The sequence below is a fragment of the Lethenteron reissneri genome, chromosome 12 (assembly GCF_015708825.2).
Source record: "Lethenteron reissneri isolate LAM-NWPU_2019-01 chromosome 12, ASM1570882v1, whole genome shotgun sequence".
Classification (NCBI taxonomy): domain Eukaryota; kingdom Metazoa; phylum Chordata; class Hyperoartia; order Petromyzontiformes; family Petromyzontidae; genus Lethenteron; species Lethenteron reissneri.
Genome location: NC_083790.1, coordinates 10,880,762 through 10,908,726, shown reverse-complemented (window position 1 = coordinate 10,908,726; position 27,965 = coordinate 10,880,762). Strand labels below are relative to the sequence as shown.

General features: G+C 46.6%; 1 protein-coding gene across 1 annotated transcript; it reads left to right on the top strand.

Moving 5' to 3' along the window:
- On the top strand, positions 1-27,915 carry LOC133341885 (multimerin-1-like). Its single transcript, XM_061550698.1, has 8 exons — positions 1-1,055; positions 14,239-14,364; positions 16,321-16,427; positions 17,737-17,820; positions 18,997-19,230; positions 20,147-21,952; positions 23,658-23,933; positions 25,702-27,915. Exons 1-8 carry the CDS (start codon positions 529-531, stop codon positions 25,902-25,904), a joined length of 3,363 nt encoding a protein of 1,120 aa, XP_061406682.1. The 5' UTR covers positions 1-528; the 3' UTR covers positions 25,905-27,915.
- The last annotated feature ends 50 nt before the right edge of the window (positions 27,916-27,965 follow it).

The following is a 27,965-nucleotide window of genomic DNA, read 5'->3' as shown; positions in this document are numbered from 1 at the left end:
TGCGAGTGCTACACGGGGAGAGGCGCGTGTCGCGCTTGGGCAGGCTTGCCTCGGAGCGTGCGCTCGGACCAACAAAAACTTCACCATGAACGAAGCCAGGCCACTCCGCGAAGGGGGATCAATGGTGGGGCAGGAGTTGCACCGTGGTCTGAAGAACATTTGAAGTGGAATAACAAAGCAAAAAAATTCCCAAACGCACGCATGAGAAATTTGTCTCTTCGAGGAATTGTTGAAAATTGAAGGCGTTTGCGGTAAATTGCATTTGACGATTGCAAAATAACTTTTGCGTGGAGCGCAAGTGGTACAAAAATGATATAGATAGGGTATTTCATTTTTTAGCTTTTACTCCCCATTTACATGCAAGATCTCATGCGAAATATTATATACTGCAAAACAAACCACCGATTACCGCACGTATCTTTGCGACTTTTTGTTATTACGATACAAGATTTTACAAACGAATGGCATGCGCGTCGTGAGCGAAAATATCGGCAGCGATAACAATAGTGTGCTTCGTTTCGCAAGAAAATGCGACCTTGGAGAGGATTACTGCGAGCACTCGTGCTCATGGCCATGTGGCCTGCACGCTTCGTCGCTCCATTAAGTTCACCCCACCGCGTCTCCCGCGAGGAGACCGCAAAGCCACCCACGGGCGCGCCCTTCAACAGCAGCGGCAGCGCGGATCCAGACCTCACAGATACATTCCAGGGCAGCGACGGCAAGGGCCAGGCTCGCACCGGGCAGGCAGCCGTTGCTGCTGCTGCTGCCGATCTCCTAGAGGACGGTCCGAACGCCGGCGACGGAGCGCGCGGAGCCGGTGAATGGGCGGCACCGCACGCGGACAGCTTCTGGGATGAGTCTCAAGGTCGCCAGCGCACGCAGAGTCCATGGGAGAGTCAAGTAACTGGCACTCGCGCGGGAGAGGATGTCGAACAATGGGAACTCAAGAGAGGGCCAAAGAGAGGAAGCTTCGTGGGGGTGGAGGCATGGAGACGTGGGGCCAGGTCTTCTCAGCTCCAACACAGCAGCAGCGGCGGCGGTGTCCACAAAAGCAGGTAAGGAGTTCAAAGCCAGGGGCAATTGTAACTTAAGCAGGCGTCATGCAGTCATCTCCGTATGTGTTCCGAGGTCATGGACTTCAATGGTTTGTTTTAAATGAGCTGTCGACCCGTGGCTTATTAACACAGCCTTGATCACAACGACGAATATTCAAAGTGGCCCCATGCTTAAACTAACATTGGGTAGTGCTCATCTCTGCTTGTCCTCAGCTGGTTTTGGAAACTCCACATTCCCCGTATGTCCACAGGGCCCGGTGTGTCAATAATATTTATCGTCAGAGGACTACCACTATTGATTTCCGACAACTGGCACTCTATTGAGCTTGAGTGAAATGGAGAAAGCATAGGATGTAAGCTTTTGTCAACGGGATTGTGTAGATACGTGAAATGTCTTCAGGATTGCGCCTTGGTATTCAAATCAAAAGTATCCTGCATGATAATGAAAGCATGATATTTTTTGTTTTTTTCGGTAAAGTCACGTAGGTAAAAAATTTAAATTAATAAAAGTAAATTAAAATGAAATAAAAATCACGACGTTTCCGAAATCACGACGTTTCCGAAACGTCGTGATTTTGATTTTATGTTTAGTTTACTTTGATTAATTTTATTTTTTATTTTTTACCTACGTGACTTTACCGAAAAAACCTAAGAATATGAATCATTGCAGTGACGAAAGCTTCAAATCTAGAATGAAAGGATGGTACAAATACAAAAAAATATTAGTTTAATAATGATACTTCTGGCTATCACATAGAAGCATAGGCTAAAAACACACATCACCAATGTCACCACGAGCATTGCCTTATGAATGTTCCATAGTGGTTACCCTATGGATGGCCCTGGCCATTGGCTAGGCAAGGTCTGCCAACACTGCCTAACACTTGTTTGAGCGTGGAGAGACGTTTGGACCTATTTTAGATTTCTCAAAAAAAGATATATGATAAGCTAAACTTTTTGGCAACGGCCCTCATTGAGAGTAGAGAGCAATTTCAAAACAAAGGCTCATGTGATGTGGTTGCCTATTATAGGTAGGGTGTTGACTGTTGTGTTAGCCGACTCTCTGTGTTGCATTGCATTATATTTCAAAGTTTACTAGGTTTGTTTTCTCATTCATTCTTACCTGATGACGGTTGCTTGTGTTGCAATCGAAACGTCGTATTCTATTATTATTTAATTTATTTTCTTTCTACGTGACTTTACCGAAATAACCATGGAGCAAATTTAGTTTGCCTATTATATATTTATAAACAATATATTTGTTAATAAAACAGATAAATATATTGCTGATATGTGTAACAGATGACGAAGACCGCTGAGGCTATAACTCTTTTTTTTTTAAGACAGTGTCAGTGGCAATATGAGAATGGATTCAGCAGCATGCTTATCCACCAATGCCAAGAAAATCGTTTTGGCTTTATATGAAGGCAAAGTCAAATTTCAAAGTGTTTCCCAAAGAGCACTGAACCGCTGGCAGAAATTCCACATTGCCATAGTGGGGGCCATTTGTCTATGGTATGACCGGGGTTGATGTTCCACAGAGCAGTACCCAATTTATTGACCCCACAGGGAAAGTGGGCTGCCACGGCGGACACTGAGATACATGTACAGAGCCTTTTAACTATTCATAAAAGTTCCTGACATGGAAATTATTCATTGCATTGCCGTGAATAATAATGATAATATGTTGCCATCTGCTGAATGAAATCCTCCCCCTGGTTGTTTGACAATAAACCACTTTGCTGGCCAATGCGGGTTGGTGAAGGTGGGGGGCCCAAACTGCTTCAGGTTTCACTCGCCCACGAAGGTTAGCCGTGGCTGGGAACTGAATTCAGGTCGTCGAGTCCACCACTGGATAACGCATTTGTTAATATAACCGTGGCCTTAAAGGCATCGGGCCCATCTTCATAGCACGTAAATACCGCGTATACAGTAGATGTACTCTCACCGCATTGTGCGAAAACACGCGTTAACGATTACACAAAACCAACCGATTAAACGATGGAGTCCGGGTGGTTTCACTGCACATGCTTTGCTGGTTTTACGTACAAATGACACAGTGCATTAGTCAAGAGCGCTATTCGTATACGGCGAGGCCTGCCAACACAGCTGCAAGCATCCCGGAATGACATACTGTATCTCATTATAAAAGTTGGAGGGTTGGGAGCCATCTCAAGGGGTTGTCCTTCTATAACAACATGACCAACACGCTCCAAGTTTATGGTCGGCTGGTTATGGCTGAGTGGTTCAGCTTTAACCCCGGCACGGAGTCAATTTGCACAGATTTGGCGGGTGCATTCCCTTGGTAGGCACGTATAATTAATACTGTTGGGAATGAGTTCACACGCGTGCCGTTTGATGGAAAGTGGACATTAAAAGGCCCGACCCCTGTGAAATTATTTTTTTTTTTTTGCAAAAGTAAGCAGTCGCCGTTCCCTTGGTTGAGAACAAATTTGTCGTGAAATTCGGCAAAAAAAAATGCCACACTTCTAAAAATTACAAAATCGTTTTGCGGCGCGGTTGATTGAATTATCTTTTTTATATGAAGTAAATATTTATAAACACATGTTAACAATACGTTTTGGCGCTTCTGGAAAAGAAATAAATCACAACATGGATTGAAGTGGCTTTAAATGCGAGCACATTTATCGCAAGGCACCGTGACAGAAACGTAAAAAAATAAAACTCGTGCAAAACGCTCGAGTTAAGTTCCGCGGTAGACGGTGGAATAAATCAAAACATATTCACTTTACGGATATTACAATAAATTAGTAGCTAATGAAAACCAAATTGAGTTTGTTCTCCCAATTAGCTGATCAAGTAATGATGCTGTGTAAGCCAATGCTTTAATTTGATATTTCCCAGAGCGCTACTGGTATACAAGTGTCGGCGTCACTGAGATTCTGCGTCGGCTATGGAACTGAAACCCCACCCAAGATGACAGTAAAACTTTGGGTTTAAAAACAATTGATGGTCTTGACCCATTCAACATCTACAAAAAAAGCTTGAAGGTTAAAGGTTACATTTAATTTGGTCAAACATGTACGTTGTTAAACAGACAAGTCAAAATGCCTTCATTCTGAAATGAGCATGGGGAACAAGCCAGTAGTGGAAAATCCACATTCCCATGGCAGGGTCCTGTTTGTCCATTATCACAACCGCTGTTGTTACAGTGCACCCGATTCGTATGTTAAATACATCGTTATGCTCACGAGACTTGTGCTCCACACCGCGCCTGTGAGAATCCAAAGCAGAGCCCTGGGGTTGTGGTAGCGCAGTGCCTCAGGCACAGAACCCGGCCACCTTGAATCTGGGCTTCAGCTCACCTTAGTTTAAAGCGACAACTAAGCCAGTGCTGGGCTCCCCTGCCCACTTCACTCACTCATACTGACCCAGCGTGGCAATCTTATCTTGAAGGAATTGATATAGCGCCTTAAGTAAGGCGCTTACAAATAATTAACAATGGTGCATTATGGGTGTGATGGTGAAGATGAGGAAAATCTGCGATGCGTAGATTCGGTAAAAGCGAAATTGAGGACGGTAAATGAAGACGAATAGATTGAACAAATGGGGATTAATGAGGGACAGCCATGTCATGAGAATATGAAGTGGGAAAAGTAACGGTGGTGGTTACGAGGGGTCGTGGGGTGAGCTCGGGAAAATGAGTGAGTTTTGAGTGGACGGTCCAACAACCCCCCCATGCCAGACGCGGCGTTGGGCAAAACTTTCGTCCAGCAGAAGCGCGTGGACAATGGGCCGTGCATACACTTTGAAGTTATATTTTCACGTGATGTACACGCTGCACATTAAACCTTGTAGCAATGGAATATTATACATGCACCGCACGCAATTGGCAAATAAAAACAGAATACAATTTTGGATAAAATCGTGACCTCCAAATTAATGTATGACAAGCCATGGCGTGATTTCTGTTTGTTGCCTTTCCATACATCATCCGACTCCTTTGCCAGCTCTCCAGAAGTACGAAGTGGATCCTGCACGAGATTTGAACTTGCAACCTTTGGATTGCGAGTCCAGCGTTCTGGCATAGAAACACTCTGCTGGAACTACACAGCGGAGTGAAATATAAATGTATATCAAATATCGCCGATGAACATATCTAAGGAGTTAGCATAAGTAAACTCCATGAGAAAAGCTTCCAGGAAAGAGATACGGTTCCACTTTTATTTTCCTGGAATGAACAACTTTTATGTTTTTTTACGCGTGTGCAGTAGCCAGCACTCGTGTGCATTTCAAGAGACCGTTTTTTCTTGTCTGCTCCTCTATGCTTGGCAGGCCCAACTTTCCGTATTGCGTCCGACTTTTCACGACGACGGCAGGAGTGAACGTGCGGTTTATGCAACAGTGAACCAACCCCACTGCACTGGGTTCACAATGCATTTGTCACTCTATCTAGTTATACTGCCAGCTGGGCAACCTGTATACAGGGACTCCTCTACTTACGAACATTTGACTTACGAACTTTCAGAGATACGAACAAACCTCTCCGTATGTCCAGTTGCCTGCTCGGACCGAGAGTCGTTAGTTCAACCGCCGCGCAATAGATGGTGGTGGTGGCATCTACGTCTGCAGAACGTGAAGAGCCGGTGGCATCTACAGCTACAGGAGATTATACAACTTTTAAAGCCATTCCCCGTGTTTAGTGTACACGCCGTACAACATGTTTAGAATCGACAGGAGTAAAGTTGGGCTTACGAACAAATCGATTTATGGACAGACCTCTGGAACCTAACTCGTTCGTAAGTAGAGGAGTCCCTGTAGAAGGAAATGCGATTTACAGTGCAGGATAGACGGGTTACTGCATGGCGCGTTTTCTGATGCACTTCTGCGGCCGTCTGGAACGCTCTTCCTTGCGATATTAGGAAGCCACTGGAGCCTATGCACTTAAAAAATTTGATTGACAAACTATTTTTTAAAACTGCTTTTTGTGTTTAGTTTGTTGTCCTTCCCCTCCACCTCTGATTAACACGGTTGGCTACGTAATGTACAGAAGAAGTTTAACGTACAGTACATGTTCATTGATATCGATGTATCGAGTGGTTGCCGTGTGTACACACTGCGCTGCATACCTGGCACGCTAAGTTCAATTCCTGGCCACGGCGTAATACCAGTGGAAAATGGTGCAACTCCTGGTGTGTTATGGCAACATTAAGTGCTGTAATGGGTAAATACAGGCAGCCCCAGGCACTATAATAACGTAAAATTCGCTCTTGTAAAGAGAGAGTGACGCAAGGAGGAACCAAGGACAAGCAGGAAGGCAGCCACGCGGGGAGATGGCGTCAAAATTCTCCCCAAGCTCTGCGATCCGCTGTATATTAAGGTGTTATTGGCCAATTGGTGAGTGTTTACATGCGGACGGATGGGGAAACACTCTATCCCATACAGGTGGAACCAGTGGAGTTCACATTTTTGCTGGACTTCTTTCTCCTGGCGAGCCATGGCAAGGCTCCACCTCGACTTCCACGGGAAGGGAGTTTCGCATCATTTGTGCGATCCACCAAGCCTCGCCCTTCGCAGTGCTGAATTTAAAATGCGTGCATAGCCGCCGCAGCTGGCCTGAAGATATCTGTCAGACGGAGGCAACTGTAGAACTGGAAAACACATCAAGAGTGTGCACGTCTCGGGCGGTTGAAGACAGACCACGATCAAAACGATGAAATAGAGAGGCAGACAAGGGCAGGGTGCCATTGCAAAATTTAAATCACCGTAGTCATGAAAAGCGCCGTACAAAATGTGCTTAAAGAACAACGTTCGTGTTTGTTGCATATCACCAGCTATGGCAAATGGGTAAGACGCACGGGTGTGGAGACGTGAAATGGAATAAAAGTTTGAAAGTCCACAAAGTAGCGTGGAGAGGTCCGTGCATGGTATGACATTGACAGCTACAAAGAGGAACAGAGACATCGTATTGAAGAAAAAAATATATAAAAGTGATTATGGGCAGGATACGTCGGAAAAAGGGATAATGGGCGGCAGTCGAGAGTAATAACGGAGTCACTTCTAAAGGAGGGAAACATGACTCGGAGGGTGTCTACGCAGAGGCAGTGTTGGAATCAGTTTGTGTGCACGTGCTAGACAGAACGTCGCATTGCGAGGCCGTGAGAGATGGTGATGGTTTGGCGAGGCCTTCTTCCGGTAACCGATAGATTATGGCTGACAATGATGAATGTTACCTTTTCCTGAAAAAAAAGCCTTAAACCTCTTTGTGGTGAAAGTATATGGTACCTGTGGTGAGCACCGCACCGCACTCTACTGCAATCGTAGAAACTTGCACGGTTGTTCGATTCCTAACCAAATGCTATTTAAACCTGGTGTGGGCTTCCTTTAGGTCAACTCAGACTTTAAATGAGTGGCGGTATCAATGCCGTCACGGGACGCATGAAGGTGTGTCTCAGAGCGCACGGTTTGTGTTCTCACAAATCAACGTCTCTGCGCTGTGCCTCGCCAGCCTTCTGGGATGCTCACTCTGTCACTGGGGTTGCCCTGCCCCGACACTCGTGAAGCACGTTGTCCGTGCACGGAAGGATAGGGGGCAGTGTGATCGCACCAAGGCCGTAGCCATGGAGTCAACATTGGGGGGGGGGACCAAATCTTTCAGGGTGTCTGGGGGTCCCAACCTCGAAAAATATCTAAATTTGAAAACTCATTTCCTGCCTAATATATTAAAAATTCACTAACACATGGGATAGACTTTTTCTTTATTTTTTACAATAATGTCTAGTAGTGTATTGTATTACATTGCTCTGTTTTTACTTTTTTACCTTTTCTTGTTTTATTGTATGTAATGGCAGAGATTAGGGATTGATAAAGTACAACCATAACCACAATCACATAAACATAAATCTATGCATTGTTTTATATGAAGACAATTCCAGATATTGTGGCAAAGGTTTAGCAAATTGTTGTTTTTATTTACATGGCATAGCAATTATATTGGGGGGGGGGACATTTTGAGAATATTTGAATATTGGGGGAGGGGGGGATGTGTCCCCCCCCAATATATATTATAGTACGGCCTTGGATCGCACGACACACTGTGATGCTGTGATGCAAATCCGTATACACTTGACTCAAAATAATCAAGCAAAACCCAGACCGCTGTCCAGACACCTTTTCTCAAAACCGGTCCAGAGCGTTTTTGTGTGTGTGTGTCTCTTGAAACAACGCTGATGAAGTTAGGCGCTCCCAGAAGTCCGTGCATCTGATGAGTTGCGAGGAACTGGTGTGCGTACGTACAGACGCGCATTGATTGCTACGAGCGTCGTGTCGCTCACGACACTATAGTTATACTCTTTAGTTCTTTCGGTAAAGTCACGTAGGTATAAAATAAAATAAATCACGACGTTTCGGGCGCAACACAAGCGTCCATCATCAGGTGGGACGCCTGATGATCAGCAGCAGACCATGTTTTCCCACCTGATGATGGAGGCTTGTGTTGTGCCCGAAACGTCGTGATTTATTTTATTTTATACCTACGTCACTTTACCAAAAGAACCAAAGAGTATGGGTTCCTGCAGTCACGAAAGCTTCAAATCAAGATTGGTGAGCATATTTCTTTCCTCGCGCCTCCGATTAGCACGGCTGATTACGTACGGTGCGAAGGAAATTCAACGTCCATACACTACGTACACAACAACCCCCGATAAGAGGGTAGATGGGCTGAGTCACCCCCACACTGGGATATGATCTCATAACCCTTATGATCGAGTCATACACTCTCTTTCATATTCATGTAAAGTATTCTTCCGTGGTTTACTTGCTCCAAGTAGATTTAAAATTGATTTGATGGCTTTTTTAAATATCACATCATTCGTTATTAGCATATAGAGTAAGTTCCATCTACAAATGTGTTCTGCACGTTATGCATGAAGACGTGTTTTGTCTAGCTAACTGCAGATTAAATTTCGATTTAAAGCTTTCGTGACTGCAGGGATTCATCTTCTTGGTTCTTTCGGTAAAGTCACGTAGAAGGGAAGTAATAAAATAATAAAAATAAAACATAATAAAACAATTCTCACGACGTTTCGGCTACAACGCAAGCAGCCGTCTTCAGGTGAAGAATGAGACAATGCCAAGCTAGGAGCTTATATATAAGCTGCGTTGGAGGTGGAGGAAAGAGCGCCGTAACAAAAGAATGTGCATGTGAAGAGGAACTGCAGATTATGAAGATTGCATTTCTGAATGGTTTACACATTGCACAATGTAATCATAACAACACCACGATGTTTTATATATTTATACTGTAGGTTAATTGATGCAATTGATACTTGTATGATATCATCGAAGTGTCGTCGGTGTGGGTTATCATTAACACTTGTCTGTGGATATATAAAGACATGTATGGGTTGCAATCGCATCGTTTTATGCTTTTACAATAGCAAATGTGCACCCTTTGGCACGCCGTTGGAGTCAAGGATGCAACGTATGGGAATCTAAAAAGGAACAGGAAAGGACTGAGAGAAGGGAAAGAATAGGAAATAAGAACATTATTGAAAAGGAATGGAAAAACGGAAGCAAAGGGTCAGGAGAGAAGAGGATAGGGAGGAAGAGGCTGCCTACATAAAGGCCTCGACGCTGCTGCACTGAGCAGTGCCTGTTTTCACAGGGGGCGGGGCGAGGCATTCAGAGTGGGTGTGGTCACGCAAGACACGTGATTTGCGGGAGGATTGAGCTGATTTAGATAAAGAGATGGTAAATATGCAACGTTTCATACGTGGCTTTTAGATAACTCCGTGTCCAGAACTGTTTACATTTTGCCTTGATAAATAAAAACGAAAAGTATTGCCTCGAGATATTCCCTGTAGAGTGCATAACAATAACAATGTCATGACTTTTACAAATGGGTGCTATTAATCTCCTGCATTGTTTAGAACAAGAATTGTAATAGGTGACAAAGCTGTTGCTGTTGCAGCACCAACATTTTGGAACGGTCTCGTTTCCTCCCTTAACATCGTAAATCTTCCTTCAAAATTAGATCCTGAAGCGGAACATTGGTGCTGGATACAATCACATTTGCAAGTGTGATTTGTGCATTTGATCCTTACCACCCACGTCTCGATAGTTAAATGTGCATTTTTTTTACTGCGTGTTTTCTTGGTGTGGCTCTGGGACATTTTTGTTGTCGTTTTGCTGCCTTGCCCTAGCTTGCATTTCGTGTTGAAAATCCGGCAGGAATGTACGTTCTTTTGCAATATGTACTTACTTTATTACTTACTATCGTGACTTGCTTGCCTTTTCTCTAGTTTGCACTCTGATATGTTTTAAAATTATTTGCTGTTAATAACTTGCTAACTTTGCTGCTGTATCTTGCTAACTTTGCTGTTGTATGTTGCTGGCCCGGCCCTACTGGACATCTGCGCAAAAGAGCTTCATAGCTCATCGGATTCCTCCAGTCCAAATAAAGATTGCGATTCTGTTGAGCTACAGGGCTTCGGCTTCAACGTTATACAGCGCGCGAACCAGGTTCGAGTCCAGTTACGTCCAAACAAAAAATTCTCATATTCTTGGGTCTGTCGGTAAAGTCACGTAGATAGGTTCAAAAAAAACAACAATAATCGACGTGACTTTGCCAAAAGACCCAAGAAAATAAATTCCTGCAGTCACGAATACTTTAAGTCAAACATTTTTATCGCTTTACGTGACCGATTATGCGATGTAAATAGTCACGGAAAGCAAGGTCCACATGAAGCGACGTCATTTCTAATCGACTCCGTGCAGAGGGCGAAGCTCCGTCTGCTGGAAGCGACGGAGCAGCCGTGGGGCCTTGCAAGCGAGTTGGTCGTGACTGCCATCTGGCGGATTTGTCAGTATTTGTTTAACCAATTTTATCTATGATAAATATCTTATTTTTTTTGGGGCGGGGGGGGGGTCCTGTGAATATAAATGAAGGCCGTAATTCTAATATTCAAATATGCTCAAAATGTCCCCCCCAATATATTGCTATAAATAAAAACAACAATTTGCTAAACCTTGGCCATCTGGACTTGTCTTCATATAAATCAATGCACATATTTCTGTTTATATGATTGTGGTTATGGCATTACTTTATTAATCCCTAATCTCTGCCATTACATACAATGAAACAAGAAAAGGTAAAAAAGTAAAAACAGAGCAATGTAATACAATACACTATTAGACATTATTGTAAAAAATAAATAAAAAGTCCATCCCATGTGTTAGTGAATTTTTAAATATTTTAGGCAGGAAATTAGTTTTCAAATTTAGATATTTTTCTGGGTTGGGACCCCCAGACACCCTGAAAGATTTGGTCCCCCCCAATGTTGACTCCATGGCTACGGCCTTGATTTAAATGTGTCGTCCTCTAACGACGCATACATATTCACGCGATTTCTTTACCTTTCCTCTACTTGGCACTCCTACCGTGTGGCTTGTACTGTTTGTTCACGTACTGGACATATAGCTCATCAGATGACTCCGGTATAAATATTTCGATGATTCTCTGTTGCGAGGAATTGGTGTGCGTCCGTACAGACGCGCGTCGCTACGAGCGTTTTGTCGGTCACGACGCTATTCTTATATTTTCGCGATCTAAACCCCCAAAAAACACCATTTATAATGATTTATCAGTATTGTAGTGTGTGAGCAAATGGGTCAGATATTCTTCTTCCCTTTCAACTGATCGGTACCGTTGCCCAGTAAGCACGCCAACGTTGCGTCAACGTTGGCGCGTGGTTTGAACTGTTTGCCCAACGTTGTCCGAATGTTCCACGTTTACTGGGTAGCCGCTTCTCTGAGGTGTAGAATGCGGGTTTTCGTACAGGATAGGGGCCGTCCATAAATGACGTCACGCACCTGTGGGGGGGGAGGGGGGTGTCAGACATTTGTGACGATGTGTGACGAGGGAGGGGGGGGTTTGATAAATATGACGTCACATCAAAATGCACAACTTTAAATAAATATAGAATTGTTATAACAACACTAATTGTTATAACAACACTAATTGTTATAACAACACTCCTACAACATCAGAGTGCAGCGCCACATTAAATACGCACTACAACGACAATAGTTTAAAGCGATTTGAAGCATGTTTTATTTTTAAAAAAGAAATATGGTTTTGGGGGGGGGGGGGGCAGAGCTTTGTGTCGTCATATTTGAGGGGGGTCTGACTTTTTGTGACTCCGTGTGACGAGGGTGGGGGGTCAAAACTCGTCCAAGATCGCGTGACGTCATTTATGGACGGCCCCATATACAGTACTGCAGTACAGAAACTTGCAATGATATTCTGTAGTGATGCTGCGTTGGCAGTGGTGTACAAGAAGGACCATTGCCCGAAACGTCACCATTTATCATTGAAGTCCACATTGTCATTGACGATTTTGTTAAGTTTTTGTAATATTGTGTTCATTAGCCTGCATTCAAATCACACGGAATGTGCACGATCTCGTCAGATCTGGGAAGCTAAGTCGATGTAAACCTGGCTAAGGTGGCGAGATGTTTTAAACTCCTTCGCCTGGTGTGCATGAGGTCGTGGGTTCGATCCCGATTTTCACGCCTGCTGTAGATTTGGAGTTTGCGTGTTCTCCCCGTGGTTGGGTTTTCCCTGCGTTTAGAGTATTTGGCTGCTAGAAATGTTCCACGTGATAAGCCACTTCATTGAGCTATCATTTGTGGCCGCTTCTGAAAAGCGATATAGAGCTCAAATAATAACAAATATTTGTTTAGTTGAAGTGCTTGGATGGACGCCGAACACTGCACGCTAATGGGCGAGGCCTCGTCGTACGTGTATGTGTGCAGCAGAGGGCGGTGCAGCGAAATCAAATCGTCTGCACTTCCCCACACCTTCACAAATGCGCACTGACCAGTGTGGTGAAGTATGGTGGTTATATCATTCTTATGAAAAAATATATATTTTACCAGGTACAAATGATAGCTGAACAAAGTGGCCTGTCATGCGGGAATTTATAGCAGCGAAATACTCTGAACGCATGTTTATGAATGCGGAGGAACAAAGTGGAGGACCTGGAGAAAAATCCACGCGACCACGGGGAGAGAGAAACTTGCAAACTCCAAATATACAGCAGGCGTCAGGGTCGGGATCAAACCCACGACCTCCTGTATACCGGGCGAGGTAGTTAACATCTCGCCATGGCGGCGCCTTTCTCGCCACGGGGGCAGGAAAGGCGCGACTCTTTGGGCCCTCGCCCATCCGTGGATTGACAAAACGGGCTCTGCAGTACACGTACACACATATACTCGGCTCATGAACGACTAATGCTGTCTCAGTGGAGGTCATAACGAATAATCAAGGAGATTTTGGTCTCTAGTTCAGCTGGTAATGTGACAGGTCTCCTCCTGGTCGGGAAAATAAATCAATGCTGGATCCGTTCAGTTCATCGTGGGCGAAATGAGCACCACCTGTTGATGATGCACCACGTGGGGAGGGAAGTCAACGGTGGTTGTATTTTGGATTGACTGGTCCCCGTCACACGAATGTGGAATTTCTACCACTGGCTCTGGCATTCCATTTGAGATCAGCACAACCCAATGCACATTTGAGCCTGAGAAAGAAAAAGACGACTCGTTGAGGGCGACGAACGTTATGAATGAAACATGTATTGCCCTGGCTATTATGGCTTTAGAAATAAACAACATCAGTATATTTAATAATTATTATTATAGTATATTTCGAGTGTGGTTGCTCATAAAGCCGACACGGTGTCTGGTTGTTAACACTGAAACATCCCAATGGGATAAGTAAAGTTTGATGGATCGAAAAACACTTTTAAAGCCTCCACGTACCGATCATAAATGTCCACGTGATGAGAAGCCACTTCGTTGAGCTATCATTTGTGGCCAGGTCGCTTCCGAAAAAGAAGCTAATAGCTCAGTGGGCCTTACCTGGTGAAATAAAAAAAGTTTAATTTTATTTGTATTTTTTTGTAAGTGATTAGTTTATCTTTACTATACTTTACACTCCTGTCGTGTTTTGTATCGTTTCTTGTTGTAACATTCTTACCTGCCCCGACTGGACATCTGTGGAAGAAAAAAGCTTTATAGCTCATCGGATTCCTCCAGTATGAATACATATTCTGATTCTGACGATGAATCAACTTCCCAGCCCAATTCGACCATGTTCACTACCGACTCATGACAGGACACAAGTTCCTAACCACTGGGCGCCCCCTTTCCCTGTGACCAGGGACTGGTGTGCGTACGTGCAGACGCGCATCGCCACCAGCGTCGTGACCAACGGGACCGAGACGTTTGGCGCAACGGTGGCCGAGCCGTGTCCATGGGGCCAAGGCAGCTGTCAGAACCGCCACACGTGAGTCGCTACTTCACACCCAAACGGCCTTGGCCTCGGTCGCATCAAACAACTTCGCTCTTTCCCCGTTTCCGAGACGTCTGCAAGTTGCAGGGTGGTGCGTTCCCGTTTGCCCGCCGAATCTCGGAACACGCGCAAGCGGCTCAACGTTAATTTTATACAGAGAGGCGTAGCACCCGTTGTTTTTAAAGACGTACTCGTCGCAGGGAACTGTAGTGACACGACCGCACTCTATGATAGCTGGTGCGCCAAAATGTGCCACACGCCTTCCCGCGTGGCATTGTGGGAACCTCGCTATGTCTTCCGACCTGAAGACTTGCCGATAAAGTTATTTTATTTATTTTTTTCGATTCCATTCTAATGACATACATGTACGTCATCGCAATGGGAAAGGGTTAATTACAAACTTCCCTCAGCTCCTTATTACATACATTTCATTTAATGAAGACTTTTCATTTAAGGTTTTTTTTTCATGCAAGGCCGTCCACTAGAGCAGCGGTCCCCAACCTTTTTGGCACCAGGGACCGGTTTCGTGGAAGACAATTTTTTCACGGACCGGGGGGGGGGGGGGGTTCATCATTGGGTCTTTCCTCCTTTTCAAAGGAGCTCTACAGCGACGTTTGTTTTGTTACTCATTGTGGCTACTAGGGGTTAGAGCTTGTGGACTTACCAACACTGTGACTGAGACAAGCGCGCAGTGCGGGAAATAGGCACGGACGGAAGTGGTCAATAATAAAACAATGGGGGCGGGCCACGCGCGGACTCACCGCTCTCACCTCCTGCTGCTGTGTGGCCCGGTTCCTAACAGGTCACGGACCGGTACCGGTACCGGCCCACGGCCCGGGGGTTGGGGACCCCTGCACTAGAGGATATGTTGGCCAATTCCTCTATGCTGACCAGTTATCTTGGAAGCAGGGCCGGATTAAGATTATGTAGGCCCCTGGGCTACAGGTACTGTGAGGCCCCCAGTAATATTCTCAAAAGGAAAACTAAGTTAAAGAAAAATGTAATTTATTTTTACAATGCTAACAACAAATAAAATTCGGCATTCACAAATGAAATAACTTTTCACTTCAATCTCCGGAGGCCTGCTCCAGCTGGCGGAGGCCCCTGGGCTGCAGTCCCTAAAGCCCCCGGTGCCTTAATCCGGGCCTGCTTGGAAGAGGTGGGATTACCCACACTTTAACCCACCTTCAGTGTTTTTTTTGGACAGCGGTGGCAAGATTAATGAAGCTCGCCTTGGAAGATCAAGCCGGAGAGCTTTGCAAGTCGGATGTGCTCATCGATAACCCTAACCATGACAGCACGGCAGCATCCCTTCATAGTGGACGGCTGAAACGTTATTGTTAAACTTGTCTCATCGTTGCGTTGTTAACTGCAAGGTATAAAAGCTCAGATGATGACGCACAGGATGAGGATAACGATGCCGGTGCATCCCATCGACAATGTTAACCTTGAATGTCAATTTCAAGGTTACAAAGGTCACAATTGTTTTTTTCTCTTCAAAATTTTACACAAATCGACATTTTGTTCACAGATCTTTCATTTCAAAATTGCTTTGTTACTACTTAAACGATATAGTCGCATTTTGTATTCACATATGAATGTGTAAAAAAAGATGTTGGCTTGTGGGCAAATGTTGAGGTGTGTATGAGTGTTAAAGGCATTACACATTTAAACGATGATGCTTTTCTTGACCATGTATATATTTTGAATATATAGTGCACTTTGCGCTGGTGCATCACCGAGAGCTTTACACGTGGTGAGCGGCTGACATTAACATCTCAACACATTGGAGAGGGCACCCTGTGCGGCACAAGGTGGCTCAGCACCTGGCATGCGAGCGGGCATCAGTCTGCCAGTAGGGGGGTGGGGGGGCAATGATTGCCATGTGTAATGCCAATTGAGTCATTTGCAGTGGTGATATATGGCGATGGTGATGATGTCTCAATTCAGATTCAAAGAAATGACCAGGCCATTGTACCGGATCAAGCACAGCATCGTTACGTCCCTCCAGTGGAAGTGCTGCCCGGGTCACGTGGGCCCTGCATGTGACCTCACAGGTATGGAAGCTCATCGTCTTTATCCCAGGATGCTGGTGAACTTTTCACAGCTAACCTTCACGTTTATTCGGTAAAGTCACGTAGGTAAAAAACTAAATAAAATAAATGAAAACGAAAACAACTAAATTAAAACAAATCTCGACGTTTAGAAGGCAACACAAGCCTCCGTTGTTTTCATTTTAATTTATATTATTTGGTTTTTTACCTACGTGACTTTACCGGAAAAAACAGTCACGGAAACTTCAAATCTAGAACCTTCACGTTGGTTAAAAAAAACTACTACCGGGCACTCATTGCAGTGAAGTGCCAGCGCAGACATTCTTACACTTCTTTTAAGAGGGGCTTCTTAGTGAAAGAAGCTCTGGGCTGGCACTGCGCATCAGTTACAGCGCCCTGCGGTTGTTTTTATTGGCGCTGCGTCTACGCCGGTCGAACCATCATATGTTTGTACACCGACTCTAGACGTTTTTCCACCGTGTGGCGTTATTATAAATAAAAATAAAAACACTACAATTGTCTCCGTGCTCGTACATTGAGATGGCACTCAGCCACTGAGCATGGACATAGTTGGTGTCAAGTTCTCTGTTTTGTACCAAAACAAAAAATACACGGAAAATGGAAATGGACAGAAAACAATGTACGCTCCATTCCACAAAGTTATCCTCTTCTCAAATATAGCCAACATTTACTCATATTTCCTACATGTCCATGTGTAGCCCGTGTGTCAATCCACCGCTGGTAAGGGCCTTCCCATGCTATGATGTAATGGGTGGTTATCAGGAAATAACTTCACTAAACTGGTCAATGTGGGTTTGGGCATATGTAGCTTATGTTACATTCACGCATCTAGGCCACGGTAAATAGGATTTACGTAGAAATAAGCCACGTTCAATTACCGACAGTTTCAAATCAGGAAATCGATGTAAAATCAATGCGCGCATCAGAGTGAGTTGACGTCATCGGAATGTGTGAAGGAAAACAAAAGCACTTTTCTAAACAACAACAAAAATATGAGTTTGCAAGAAACACATTTTGATGTTAATGAGTCTAACTTCTTTCCCCTCCTTCCTAATAGAAACGCAGTGACTCTGAATGATTTTGAGAGGGGCCTTGCAACCCTTGCCAATAGCAAACCATGGCGAACCAAATGTGAACGAGCATTGCGATGACGCGCGATAATTATATCCTTTGTTGCTCTGCCCTGCTTCGTTAACCTCTTTGTCCCTGCCCTCGGTGTGCTCACATTTGCTTCTGTTTACTTCCCCCTCGACGTGCACCTCCGTTTCCCTGATGGCGAATCCCTCATCAGAGGAGGCAGTGGGTACCGCGAGTCTTCAGGAGCATCCACCCCCACCGCAGCAGCGAGCCCACGGCAGGCAGAGCGATGACAACGGTGCTCACCGCACTCCGCTAAGCCTACGGGCCACCACCCCTAAACCGCATCCGTCGCAGCATATTGCGGACGCTTGATACACAAATGGAAAATAAGTAAATAGACGACAGAACATCTTTTTTTTCATTTCAATAAGAGCCCGGGACAGAGCACGAACCGCGACGCAGGGACGGAGGTACAGAAACTCCATGGACAGAAGTTTCCGAGATCTAGGGGCACAGAAACTCCATGGGTAGAATGTTCCGGGATCTAGGGGCACAGAAACTCCATGGACAGAATGTTCCGAGATCTAGGGGCACAGAAACTCCATGGACAGAAGTTTCCGAACTTTAGGGGCACAGAAACTCCATGGACAGAAGTTTCTGAACTCTATGGGCACAGAAACTCCATGGACAGAAGTTTCTGAACTCTATGGGCACAGAAACTCCATGGACAGAAGTTTACGAACTTTAGGGGCACATAAACTTAATGAACATAAGTTTCTGAACTTTAGGGGCACAGAAACTCCATGGGCAGAAGTTTACGAACCCTAGGGACACAGAAACTCCATGGACAGAAGTTTTCGAACATTAGGGGCACAGAAACTCCATGGACATAGGTTTCTGAACTCTAGGCTCCGGGGTTCAGAGGAGGTGGGTGAGAGGGGGAATTGGAGTCACTGACGGCGGAACATCCAACGACTCGATGCCCGATTCACAAACGCGGAGGAGGCATCAGTCGCCACGGCGATACGCTGCGCTACTCCTGACGCGATTATTCAGGTCAACCGCCTCAATGTAGCATGATAGTTGTTGCTGTGCACCAGCATCAGCCGTACGAAGATTACGCAACACATACCCGCGAGAGGGTATGTTAAATAGGTATTAGGAGAAGCTAGACGTCGTCATACTTGCTCCTGCCATGGTAATATGGAATGCACACAACGAGATGAGATGAGATGGGCACCGCACAATATTAGCTTAGGCATGAAGCCACTTTTTTGTGTAACCAGGCTGTAACCGTTAAATGTATTGCACTTTGACACGTGGTTAATTTTGAGTGAGTCCTGCATTAGAAAACCCGCGTGTCAGCGGTGGTGGCTCAGTTTTGGACACGGGGCATCGTTACACCTCCCGATCACCCTGCATGGCTCTGACACAATCTTTGCCAAAAACTTTTTTGTTCCGTCATTCGCAGATGGTGACACCATTCCAGGCGTCACTGCTCAGCTGTTGCTCGGCCTCAAAGGGAAAGGCGACGCGGGATCTGTTTGGAGTGCCCCCCATTGGGGAGGGACAGATGGCAGTGAAGTCGACGACGACGACTACGGGAAGGACATGGACCAACAAGTGGAGGGCTTCGAGCAGAGGGAGTCACGGAGCGTGGCTCATGGGCATTCAGCCACCAGGGTCCACTCCAGCGAGAGGAAAGGTGAGCATCGTCATGATTGTCATCATCATATTTATTTAGTTTCACCACATAAGGCACACTGAGCCTATGTAGCTCTTTTTCGGAAGCAACCCGGCCACAAATGATAGCTCGACAAAGTCTATCTTTATGTGGAAATGAAAGTAGCTAAATACTCTAAACGCACGTTTTCAAATGTGGAGGTAAAACCCGGAGGCCCGAGAGAAAAATCCACTCAGCACTACGGGAAGAGAGACCACGGGGAGAACACACAAACTCCAAATATAGAGGCGTCAGGGTCAGGATCGAGCCAACGATCTCCTGTATACCAGACGAGCTAGTTAACATCTCGCCATCGTGGCGCGCCATATCCCTGAAACTTAATTTAATAATAATTATTATGATTATTTACAGCCCTTTGTCAATCCACTGCTGGATGAAGGCCTCTCCATGCCACGGTAGTTATGAGCATCGTTTGACGATACTTCACCAAAACTGGTCAATGTATGTAGCTGAAAGTGGGTGGCCCAGGACCGGTTGAGATTTCACTTGTCATTTGTGTTGGCCATGGCCAGGAATCCAACTTGGGTTTCTGGGTTCATAGCACAGCACGCAAAACTGCTACACTCCACTCAAAATCGTATTGCATGAGCAAGGGAATTTTCAGAAAAGCACGTGATTTAAAATGGGCACGTTGCGAGTTCATCGACTGTGGATGATAAATTCATCATCTCTCCAGGGTCAACACAATTAGGGCCAAGTCAACAGTGGTTTTTGCTAAGGCGACACTGGTCCGTATCATTGCGGTATTTACACTCCAGGCTCAGGGCCACCTACAGAGGTAAGCATCACTGAGTGCTCAACTGAGCAAGGAGACACAATTTGGCCTCACATTTTCGCCAAATATATTAACATCATCGTCATTTATTTTTGAACGCAGTAACGCTGGACAGCGTCTCCGAAGAGCTGGTCATTGATCTTGTTCGGAAGCTGCTGGACGAGCGACTCGGGGAGGCATCTCGACGGCCGGTCCACGGCACAGGTGGTCTCGACGTGACCCTGTCAACCCCGTCGGCCGCCCAGCTGGCGCGGGACCTGCAGCTCCTGCAGCACTCACTCTCCTCCCTCAACGACAGCGTCTCGCAGAGGCTCGATGACCTCACCTGGAGGGTTCAAAACCTGGAGAAGGCAACCTCCAGGTCGTCCGAGCAACGGAACACCCTTCTGCTGGAGCAGCTAGCCCACAGAGCGGCGGTGGAGACTACGACCCGACGCCTCGCCGACGAGGCGAGGACACGGGCGCGGGAGGCGGTGGAGGCGAGAGGGGAGCTGGCATCTGAGCTGCGTGGAGACCTCGGAAAGATGTGGAAGTTCACAAAGGATCGCCTCGACACAATGAACCTCACCATCGCTGGCCTCCAGGTGAACGCCGCGCCCGCCGCAGCTGCTGCTGCTGCTGTTGAAATTACGAGCAATGCGGCGGCGAGCAAACCCGCGCCGGAGAGTTCCGACGGTGGCGACGGCGACGAAGGCAGAATGAAAGCGCAGGGCTCCGACGCGCAGAAAGCCAAGGTCGTGTCAACTCAGGACTTTAGCCGCTTCAACGAGACGCTGAAGAGGCACGAGTACCTTCTGAGAGACGTCTACAACCAGTTGCACCTGTTCACTGAGAAGCTGAAGGAGCTCAGCTACAGGATCCAGGAGGAGCAGGAGGCGAGCTGGGGGGAGTGCAACAAGCTCCAGGATGCCTTCAAGGCGAGCGAGGACTCTCTGTCCATCAAGCTCCTCGAAGTTCAAGAACAGCTGCTGGACATGAACAAGACCATCGTCATTGGGCTGTCACCCATGGAGGAACGCTTCGGCTCCGTGATGTCCACCATCCACAACCTCTCAACAGAGGTGGGGCACCTGCAGAAGAGCTTGCAGAGGAGAGCGCAGGGCACCGATTGGCTCGACGAAGCGCAGTCTCTCCGGGAGCAGATGGACGGCCTCATCTTGTCCGTCGACAGATTCAAGATTGACGTGGAAGACCTTAAGTTTTCCCGGAGCGTTCTGGGCTCCGGAGTTCGGCTGCCCAGTCCGGCCTCTGACCTGGAGTCGCGGGTGAACAGCACCGAGAGCGCGGCGAGGAGAGCGCTGGAGCAGAGCGGAGCGCTGGGCAGCAACGTGAGCCACCTGCACCGGCGTGTAGAGCAGCTGTCGGCTCTCACGCTGAACCTCCTCGCGCAGGCGAGCCTCATGAGCCAGCACGTGGACGACCTCAACGGCTCGTTCAGCACGCTCATGGAGGACACACTGCGGCACACGCTCGCGCTGGAGGAGCTGGGCGCGTTCCGAGACTCCGACTACGACGATTACGACGGCGAGTACGCCGACGATGGCTTCGGGAAGCCGGAAGCCAAGGTGGAGATCAACCTCGTGAAGCTCAGCCGCCTGCTGAGCGAGACGGTGGGCGCAGTCCGCGAGCAGTCCGACGTGGTGCTCGCAATGCGGAGCCGCCTCCTGGCGCTGCAGCTGCAGGTTGCGAACTCCACGTCATCCGCGCCGCGCCCGCGCGGTGGCCCGAGGGAGCGGGAGGAGACGGCGGTCTCCTTTGGCGGGGAGTTCGGGTCGAGAGAGGACGAGGGCGAGCCGGAGGGGCGTGCGGACAGGCTGTGGGAGAGGCTCGGGCGGCTGGAGAGGGCCTGGTTTGAGTTGGACGGGCAGCGCTTGGGGCGACTGGAGTCACGTCTCAATGAGATGGCCGGTAAGGGTTGGCGGCAGTGGCGATGCTTATGCATCGCAGCAAGAAGGGCCTCGGGTTCGATTCGTGGCTGGTGTACTGCTGCAGATTATTTGGTTTATGTTCTGCCCCTGGGTGTTGCATGGGTCTCCTCTCAGGTTCTCTGGCCTCCTCCCAAAACAAAAAAAACCGCATGCAATCTAACTGATATTGGTCAAACATACCGTTGCTGAAATTGTACTTGTGCTTTTTACTCAATTTAGATGAAACTTCACAAAACAGCCCGCTTTTGTAGAAACGTGCCAGGATCCTCCTGACAATGAGTTTTGAGGCTCAATGAGGATTTCTTTGGTAAACTAGAGGAGTAGTAACTGAGAGGAATGCCTAATCGGCTTATGCACACATGTATGTGGAACTTCATTCACACCGTACATAGCCGACCGTGATAATCGGAGGTGCGGGTCGTAATCATCATATTTTGAATCCCTTTGTCATTCCACTGCTAGAGGCCTAAGCGCCGTGTTGATTTTTGGACTATGCCTCACCGAACTGATCAATACAGGTTGGTGAAGGGATAGGGACCAGGATTTGTCTCAGCTGTGACTCACCACTGGTGGCAGCTGAGGCCAGAAGTCAAATTTAAGCCGCTAGAGCACGGTGCGCTAACCACTGCCGCCACCATAAGCAATTCAGCCAAGGTGGCGAGATGTTAACTACCTCGCCAAGTATACAGGAGGTCGTGTGTTCGATCCCGACCCTGACGCCTGTATATTTGGAGTTTGCGTGTTCCATCTGTAATCGCATGTACTTTTCTCCATTTTTTCCCCCACATTTAGAAACGTGCGTTTCGAGTATTTTGCTGCTATACATTTCCACATAGTGAGCCACTTCGTTGAGCTTTCATTTGTGGCCAGGTCGCTTTAAAAAAAATAACTATATAGCTCAGTGGACCTTACCTGGTAAAATAAAAAAAAGTTTATAGCTTGATCTGATCATGCATCCCTAGTATTTAATTGTCTCCACTGAAGGTTTGCCACTGCGGCAATTATACTAGCAGGTTAGCGGTGATGAACGGACCAGTTTTTGGGTGTGCTGGCGTGCCATCTGCTTGTGGAAGGGTGGCAATGGAGAGCGGTGGTGTAGTGGTTAATAACATGTCCTACAAACTCAGCTAACCCAGTTTGATCTTGCTCACATCGAAAATCTGTGGCAACTATCTGAACTCGTCCTGGACTTCCCCTAGGTCTACTCAGCCATGCGTAGCTGGTGCGGTGCATAAACATCAGCACTGGCGAGGCAAATGCGGCCAGGCGTGGTGCTAGCCATACGACCTCCCCATGCACCATTTCGGTCTTTATATGATAAGAACTCTTGCCCCGACAGTCTGTTAAGGCTTTATAGGGGATCTATACCCCTAGGTTTGATCTTCCACGAAGCTCAGAGTCCACCCTAAATCACATCTGCACAAACCATGCCAAATTCCAATACCTAATTCACAAATGGAAAATTAAAAACTCCACAATGTGCGACTATGATCATCCAGAACGGACCGTACAACAACACCCGATCCGCAAATACGAAGGAGACATCGCAGCGACGACGATGCACTCAGCCGCTCCTGACGTGGTTATCTGGCTTGACCACCTGAATGTGAGATTGTAGTCGTTGCTCTGCATCTACATCAGCCGTAGGAGAGACGACGAACGGGATCTCTGCCTTTGTGCGAAAGGTGTTGCGGCCGGCTGCCTGGACCGCACGGACGCGTTGCGCGAGGAGGTGGACAGGAACGCGTCGGCCCTCCAGCGAACGCTCGCCGCCATGGCGTCTTCGCGGGACGCGGAGATGGAGGCCCTGAGACGCGACCTCTTGGCCGAGCTGTCGGCCCACGTGGAGGTCGCGATGCGGGCGCGCAGGAAGGACAAGGACGAGCGGCGGCAGCAGCGCAAGGAGACGCTCTCGAAGCAGCAGGAGCAGCGGGCGGGGAAGGGACCGGCGGCATTGCATGGTAAGTGCCGCCCCCACCTCATTGTCCATGACTCTTGATGACAATGTATGTAGAACTTCTTTCGCACCGTACGTATACCAATCGTGCTAATCGGAGGTGCGGGGGAAGGACAACAAACAAAGCACAAAAAGCAGTTCTAAAGAAATGAGTTTGCAATCTATATTTAAAAGTGCATAGCTCCAGTGGCTTCCTAATATCAGAAGGAAGAGCATTCCAGACGGCCCCAGACGCGCATCTGAGAGCATACGATGATGCGGTGACCGTCTTTATTCGATGGCCAGCCAGAGCCTTGGCCGTCTAGCACTGCGATTGAAGCACTCCACGAGTGCTCGTAAATCTTGCGAGCTCAAATCCTGGTTGGGGTTTAACTCTACCGCTCCCATCCAATTGCTCCATTATCCACGACGACCTTAACATGGAATGCTGAACTTTTCCCTCACCGAGGGCCATGTAGAGATGTCACATTTATTCGATCGGCCACATAGATGCACACCACAGCCACGTCTAGGGGCCCTCCTTGTGTCGGAATTGAATACGTGTGCTAAAATAACGAAGTCAGTTATTTCCAGCTTCAAAATATACCCCTCTGGTACCTGATTAGTGTGGCTAAGATGCTTACAGTGCAGACTTTATCGAGGTGGTAGGCCTCATGTGGCCACGGGCAGTATGAAGTGGTATCCCTCCCCCTGCCATACAAGTCAAAAAGTCAAAGCGTCTCCCTTCTGAAATAAAAATGCAGAGGCGCCTATTTTCATCGGTGGCATGAGGCCAGCAATAGACAATTCCAGCGATGGACAAATCCAAATTGGTAGGCGGAAGTCTCCCCACAGGACAAACCGAGTGGCCTCAAGGGAGACATGAAACCAAATCAGAGGACGTACAACTTTTTACCAGATTTTGCTCCGAGAAAGGATTGGTAAGACAACAGGACTGTAATTCAGTCATGTATTAATTCACGTCTGGGCTCTCACCTGGTCTGTAAAATAAACCACCGTACATAATATACCAACGCCTATGGCGAAATTACCTGGCGTGCACCCACTTTTGTCAGATTTCAGAAACCAAGGGAGGGATGAGCGACAGACGAGGTGCTGTAGGCTGCTGCAGGGCTACGTCGTGGGCAGCAGACGGCGCAGTAGCAGAAAAATCCGTCGTTCTTATGACGAACAACTCGATTTTTGTCTTTGGGCTGTACGCCTTTTGGCGTCCTCTGGTCTAACACCGTTTGAGACGAGGTTCAATCAAAAGAAAGCTGTCTCTGGTGTGGAGCAATCAGTTTCAAGGACAATGCATATATTATCAGAGTATGTTTTTTGTTTGCATTCTGACCACAAGCATTGTGGTTAATGCAGACATGATTCCTTGTAAAAGGTTTCAGTTTGGTGTTTTAACATCTTAACACCTGTTTTGTTGCCAGAAATAAGGGGAAAACCTACTATCAACTCGATTTGCTTTAACAATATCGACGACCCCTGCTTTCTAGTTATTTCTTATCTTGTGCATCGACTTACTTCGAACGTAGTTTTTTCCTCGTAAAACCTGTCATTTGTGTTTATTATTTCCATGACAAGACATAGTTATCAACAATGTCACGGTTTACAACGATTTCTCTATAATCCATAAGCTAAACTTGGCAAAATGCGCATTCAAATTTAAATTATTTTAAAACATTTTAAAAACATCTCACTCTACACCGTTAAATCCGTGACAATTCGTTGCTTCCATCACCAAAAATGTTCAGTCACGGTTACTTGCGCTGCTGTCCAAGGTGCTGGTTCGGAGCCCGGGCATGCTGAGGCGGCGAGGATGCCCGGCTTCCTGGAGCCGGCTCACCTCACAGAGGCGGCGCAGCGCGGGGGCCGCCGGCTCACACGCGCCAAGGCCACGCACGCACGAACCACGTGGAACATCGCCACCGCTCCCCGCGCTGGCCAGGAAGACGGCACGAAACAGCGCCACAACTCCCCATAAACGCGGGTCGCCGGTAAAAAAAAAAAAACTGGCCATGCTGACACGGAGAGAACTGAGAATGTCAGCCAAGACAACTGCACTCAAAAGTGCTTGGCTTGCACTTGAAAGGTTTGTCCGTTGAAGCCGTCGGCGATTGGCTTGGTCTATAATCCTCCCTTTTGGGGTCATTGTCATAAAGTACCGGCTTTGTGGGGAGTCAACAGTGTTTGTCCCATGGGGTAAACTGGCCCCGGCCATGGGAATGTGGAATTTGTACCACTTCCTTTGAGGTTTATGTTGAAGATGCGCGGTACTCCTTTGCTCGACTGAGCAGGGGCATGGTTTGTTTCTTCCCACGTGAATCAAAATGTCGCCATGCTCAAACGAGCATCGTGCTGAACTCCTCGCTCACATGGTGACCCTGAGCCAGAGGTTTGAATTTCAACTGTATGACGCCACTCTTCACTTCCTACAAAATTGTGTGCATTTTCGTCAACCCCCAAAAAATATATTGGTCGAGGCGACCTCCCCCCAACTGGTTTGTGTGACCCGGCCACCCTACCGTGGGAACGTGAGAGTCAAGGGCCGTGGCACAGCGCCACCATGCCGCTAAGTTTATAGCTGCAAAAGCGCCGCTGTGTGCTGTGTGCCGGTCTACATTTTATTGCAGTAATTTGCTCGAGCAATTCAGAACGGCATCTTAATAAGCTGTACAAGGGGGGGAAGATGTAACATTTTCCATGATGAAATTTATTTTTTTTCGTTAAAATACTTACTAGAAACACACTGCTGAAAGGCAATTTTGGGGCCTCGAATGATTCATGGTGCGTGGCTGGAGCCTGCCAAGAACACAAGGGCACGAATGAGTTGGATTAAAAGGCCACAACACATGACTGAGCTGATGTATCAGTGAAGGTGATATCAGTGTAAGGCTCGTACCCCTAGATTTAGTGGTGCATGTGGCATTAGGGTATGGGTACAAGCCTTGTATTTGAGACTCGGAGTTCCGAGTTAGTTTTGCTATGGGGACACATTAACCTGGAACAAAGGCCATAGGTCAGTGGAATAAAAGGCATTTATTGTCATTGCATGAACAAATATGCATACCTCATATCTGCTGGATAGATCAAGTATGTTAGATCTTGTTTATGACAATGTCCAAACTCCAAAATCGGTAAACCTAACAGCTCCTTTCCCTAATATTGTCACTGGGATGTTGAACTTTTTTTTTACAACCTTTGGTAAAGGTGCAGCACTGCAATCGCTCACTCACGCCACTGGTGGTGGATGGTGCCTCCATTAGAGGAGAGCTCTCGAGAGCCCCTCGGAAGCGTATTTTGGCCTACTCTTCCACAGTGGGTCAGACGTGTTGAAGTCGGTGGGGATGCCCACACTTTTCCCCATCACAAGTGACCTGCCAGGTACATTTCTCTTGAAATATTTCCAGCCGGGTCTGGGGAATGGAGATGTTGACCCTTTGTAAAGCAGGGCTGTGGTGAGTGGACCTGTGGCTACACTGGTTTTCCTCCTAACTGTCTATGTCTGGGACATGTACAATGTTCCAGTCCTTTGAAGACATATTATTCTTAAATCTATATTCAAAATAAAATCACTATTTAGGCAGCAATTAATTTCTCATGAGTTTTTCTTTTTAAATGTTAACGATTCGTGTGATATCGCAAAGTTACATTTGCTTTTATTATCAGGAATACAAACTATAGATTATTCGTATTATCAGTAACTTGACACTATTCCAATTAAACACACAACTATCATCAAATAAAAATGCTGTATAGTTGCATTATATATATAAATCATATCCCACGAGTATTGATTTATAAATACTTTTACTAAAAAACGTAGACATTTTAAAAAATATATGCTATTTAATATTCTGTATATAATAACAATGCTAAAGTATCACACTTTTAAAATACTCTTGGCTGTGTACACGGTTGTTGAGTAAAGAAAAATCGTTTCAAATGTATCATATGTAGTCTGCACATATTATTAAAATACATTTTAAAAATTGTATGTTTTTAATAGACAAAAGCTCATTATTCAATATTTACGACACACGTA

Bases quoted from the DNA above. Each gene is read 5' to 3' on its own strand.
- LOC133341885 (XM_061550698.1), top strand. From the start codon at position 529: ATGCGACCTTGGAGAGGATTACTGCGAGCACTCGTGCTCATGGCCATG. The intron at 14,365-16,320 runs GTGAGTCGCTAC...GTCTCAATTCAG, and splicing joins AGCTGTCAGAACCGCCACAC to ATTCAAAGAAATGACCAGGC. The intron at 23,934-25,701 runs GTAAGTGCCGCC...CTGCTGTCCAAG, and splicing joins GGGACCGGCGGCATTGCATG to GTGCTGGTTCGGAGCCCGGG.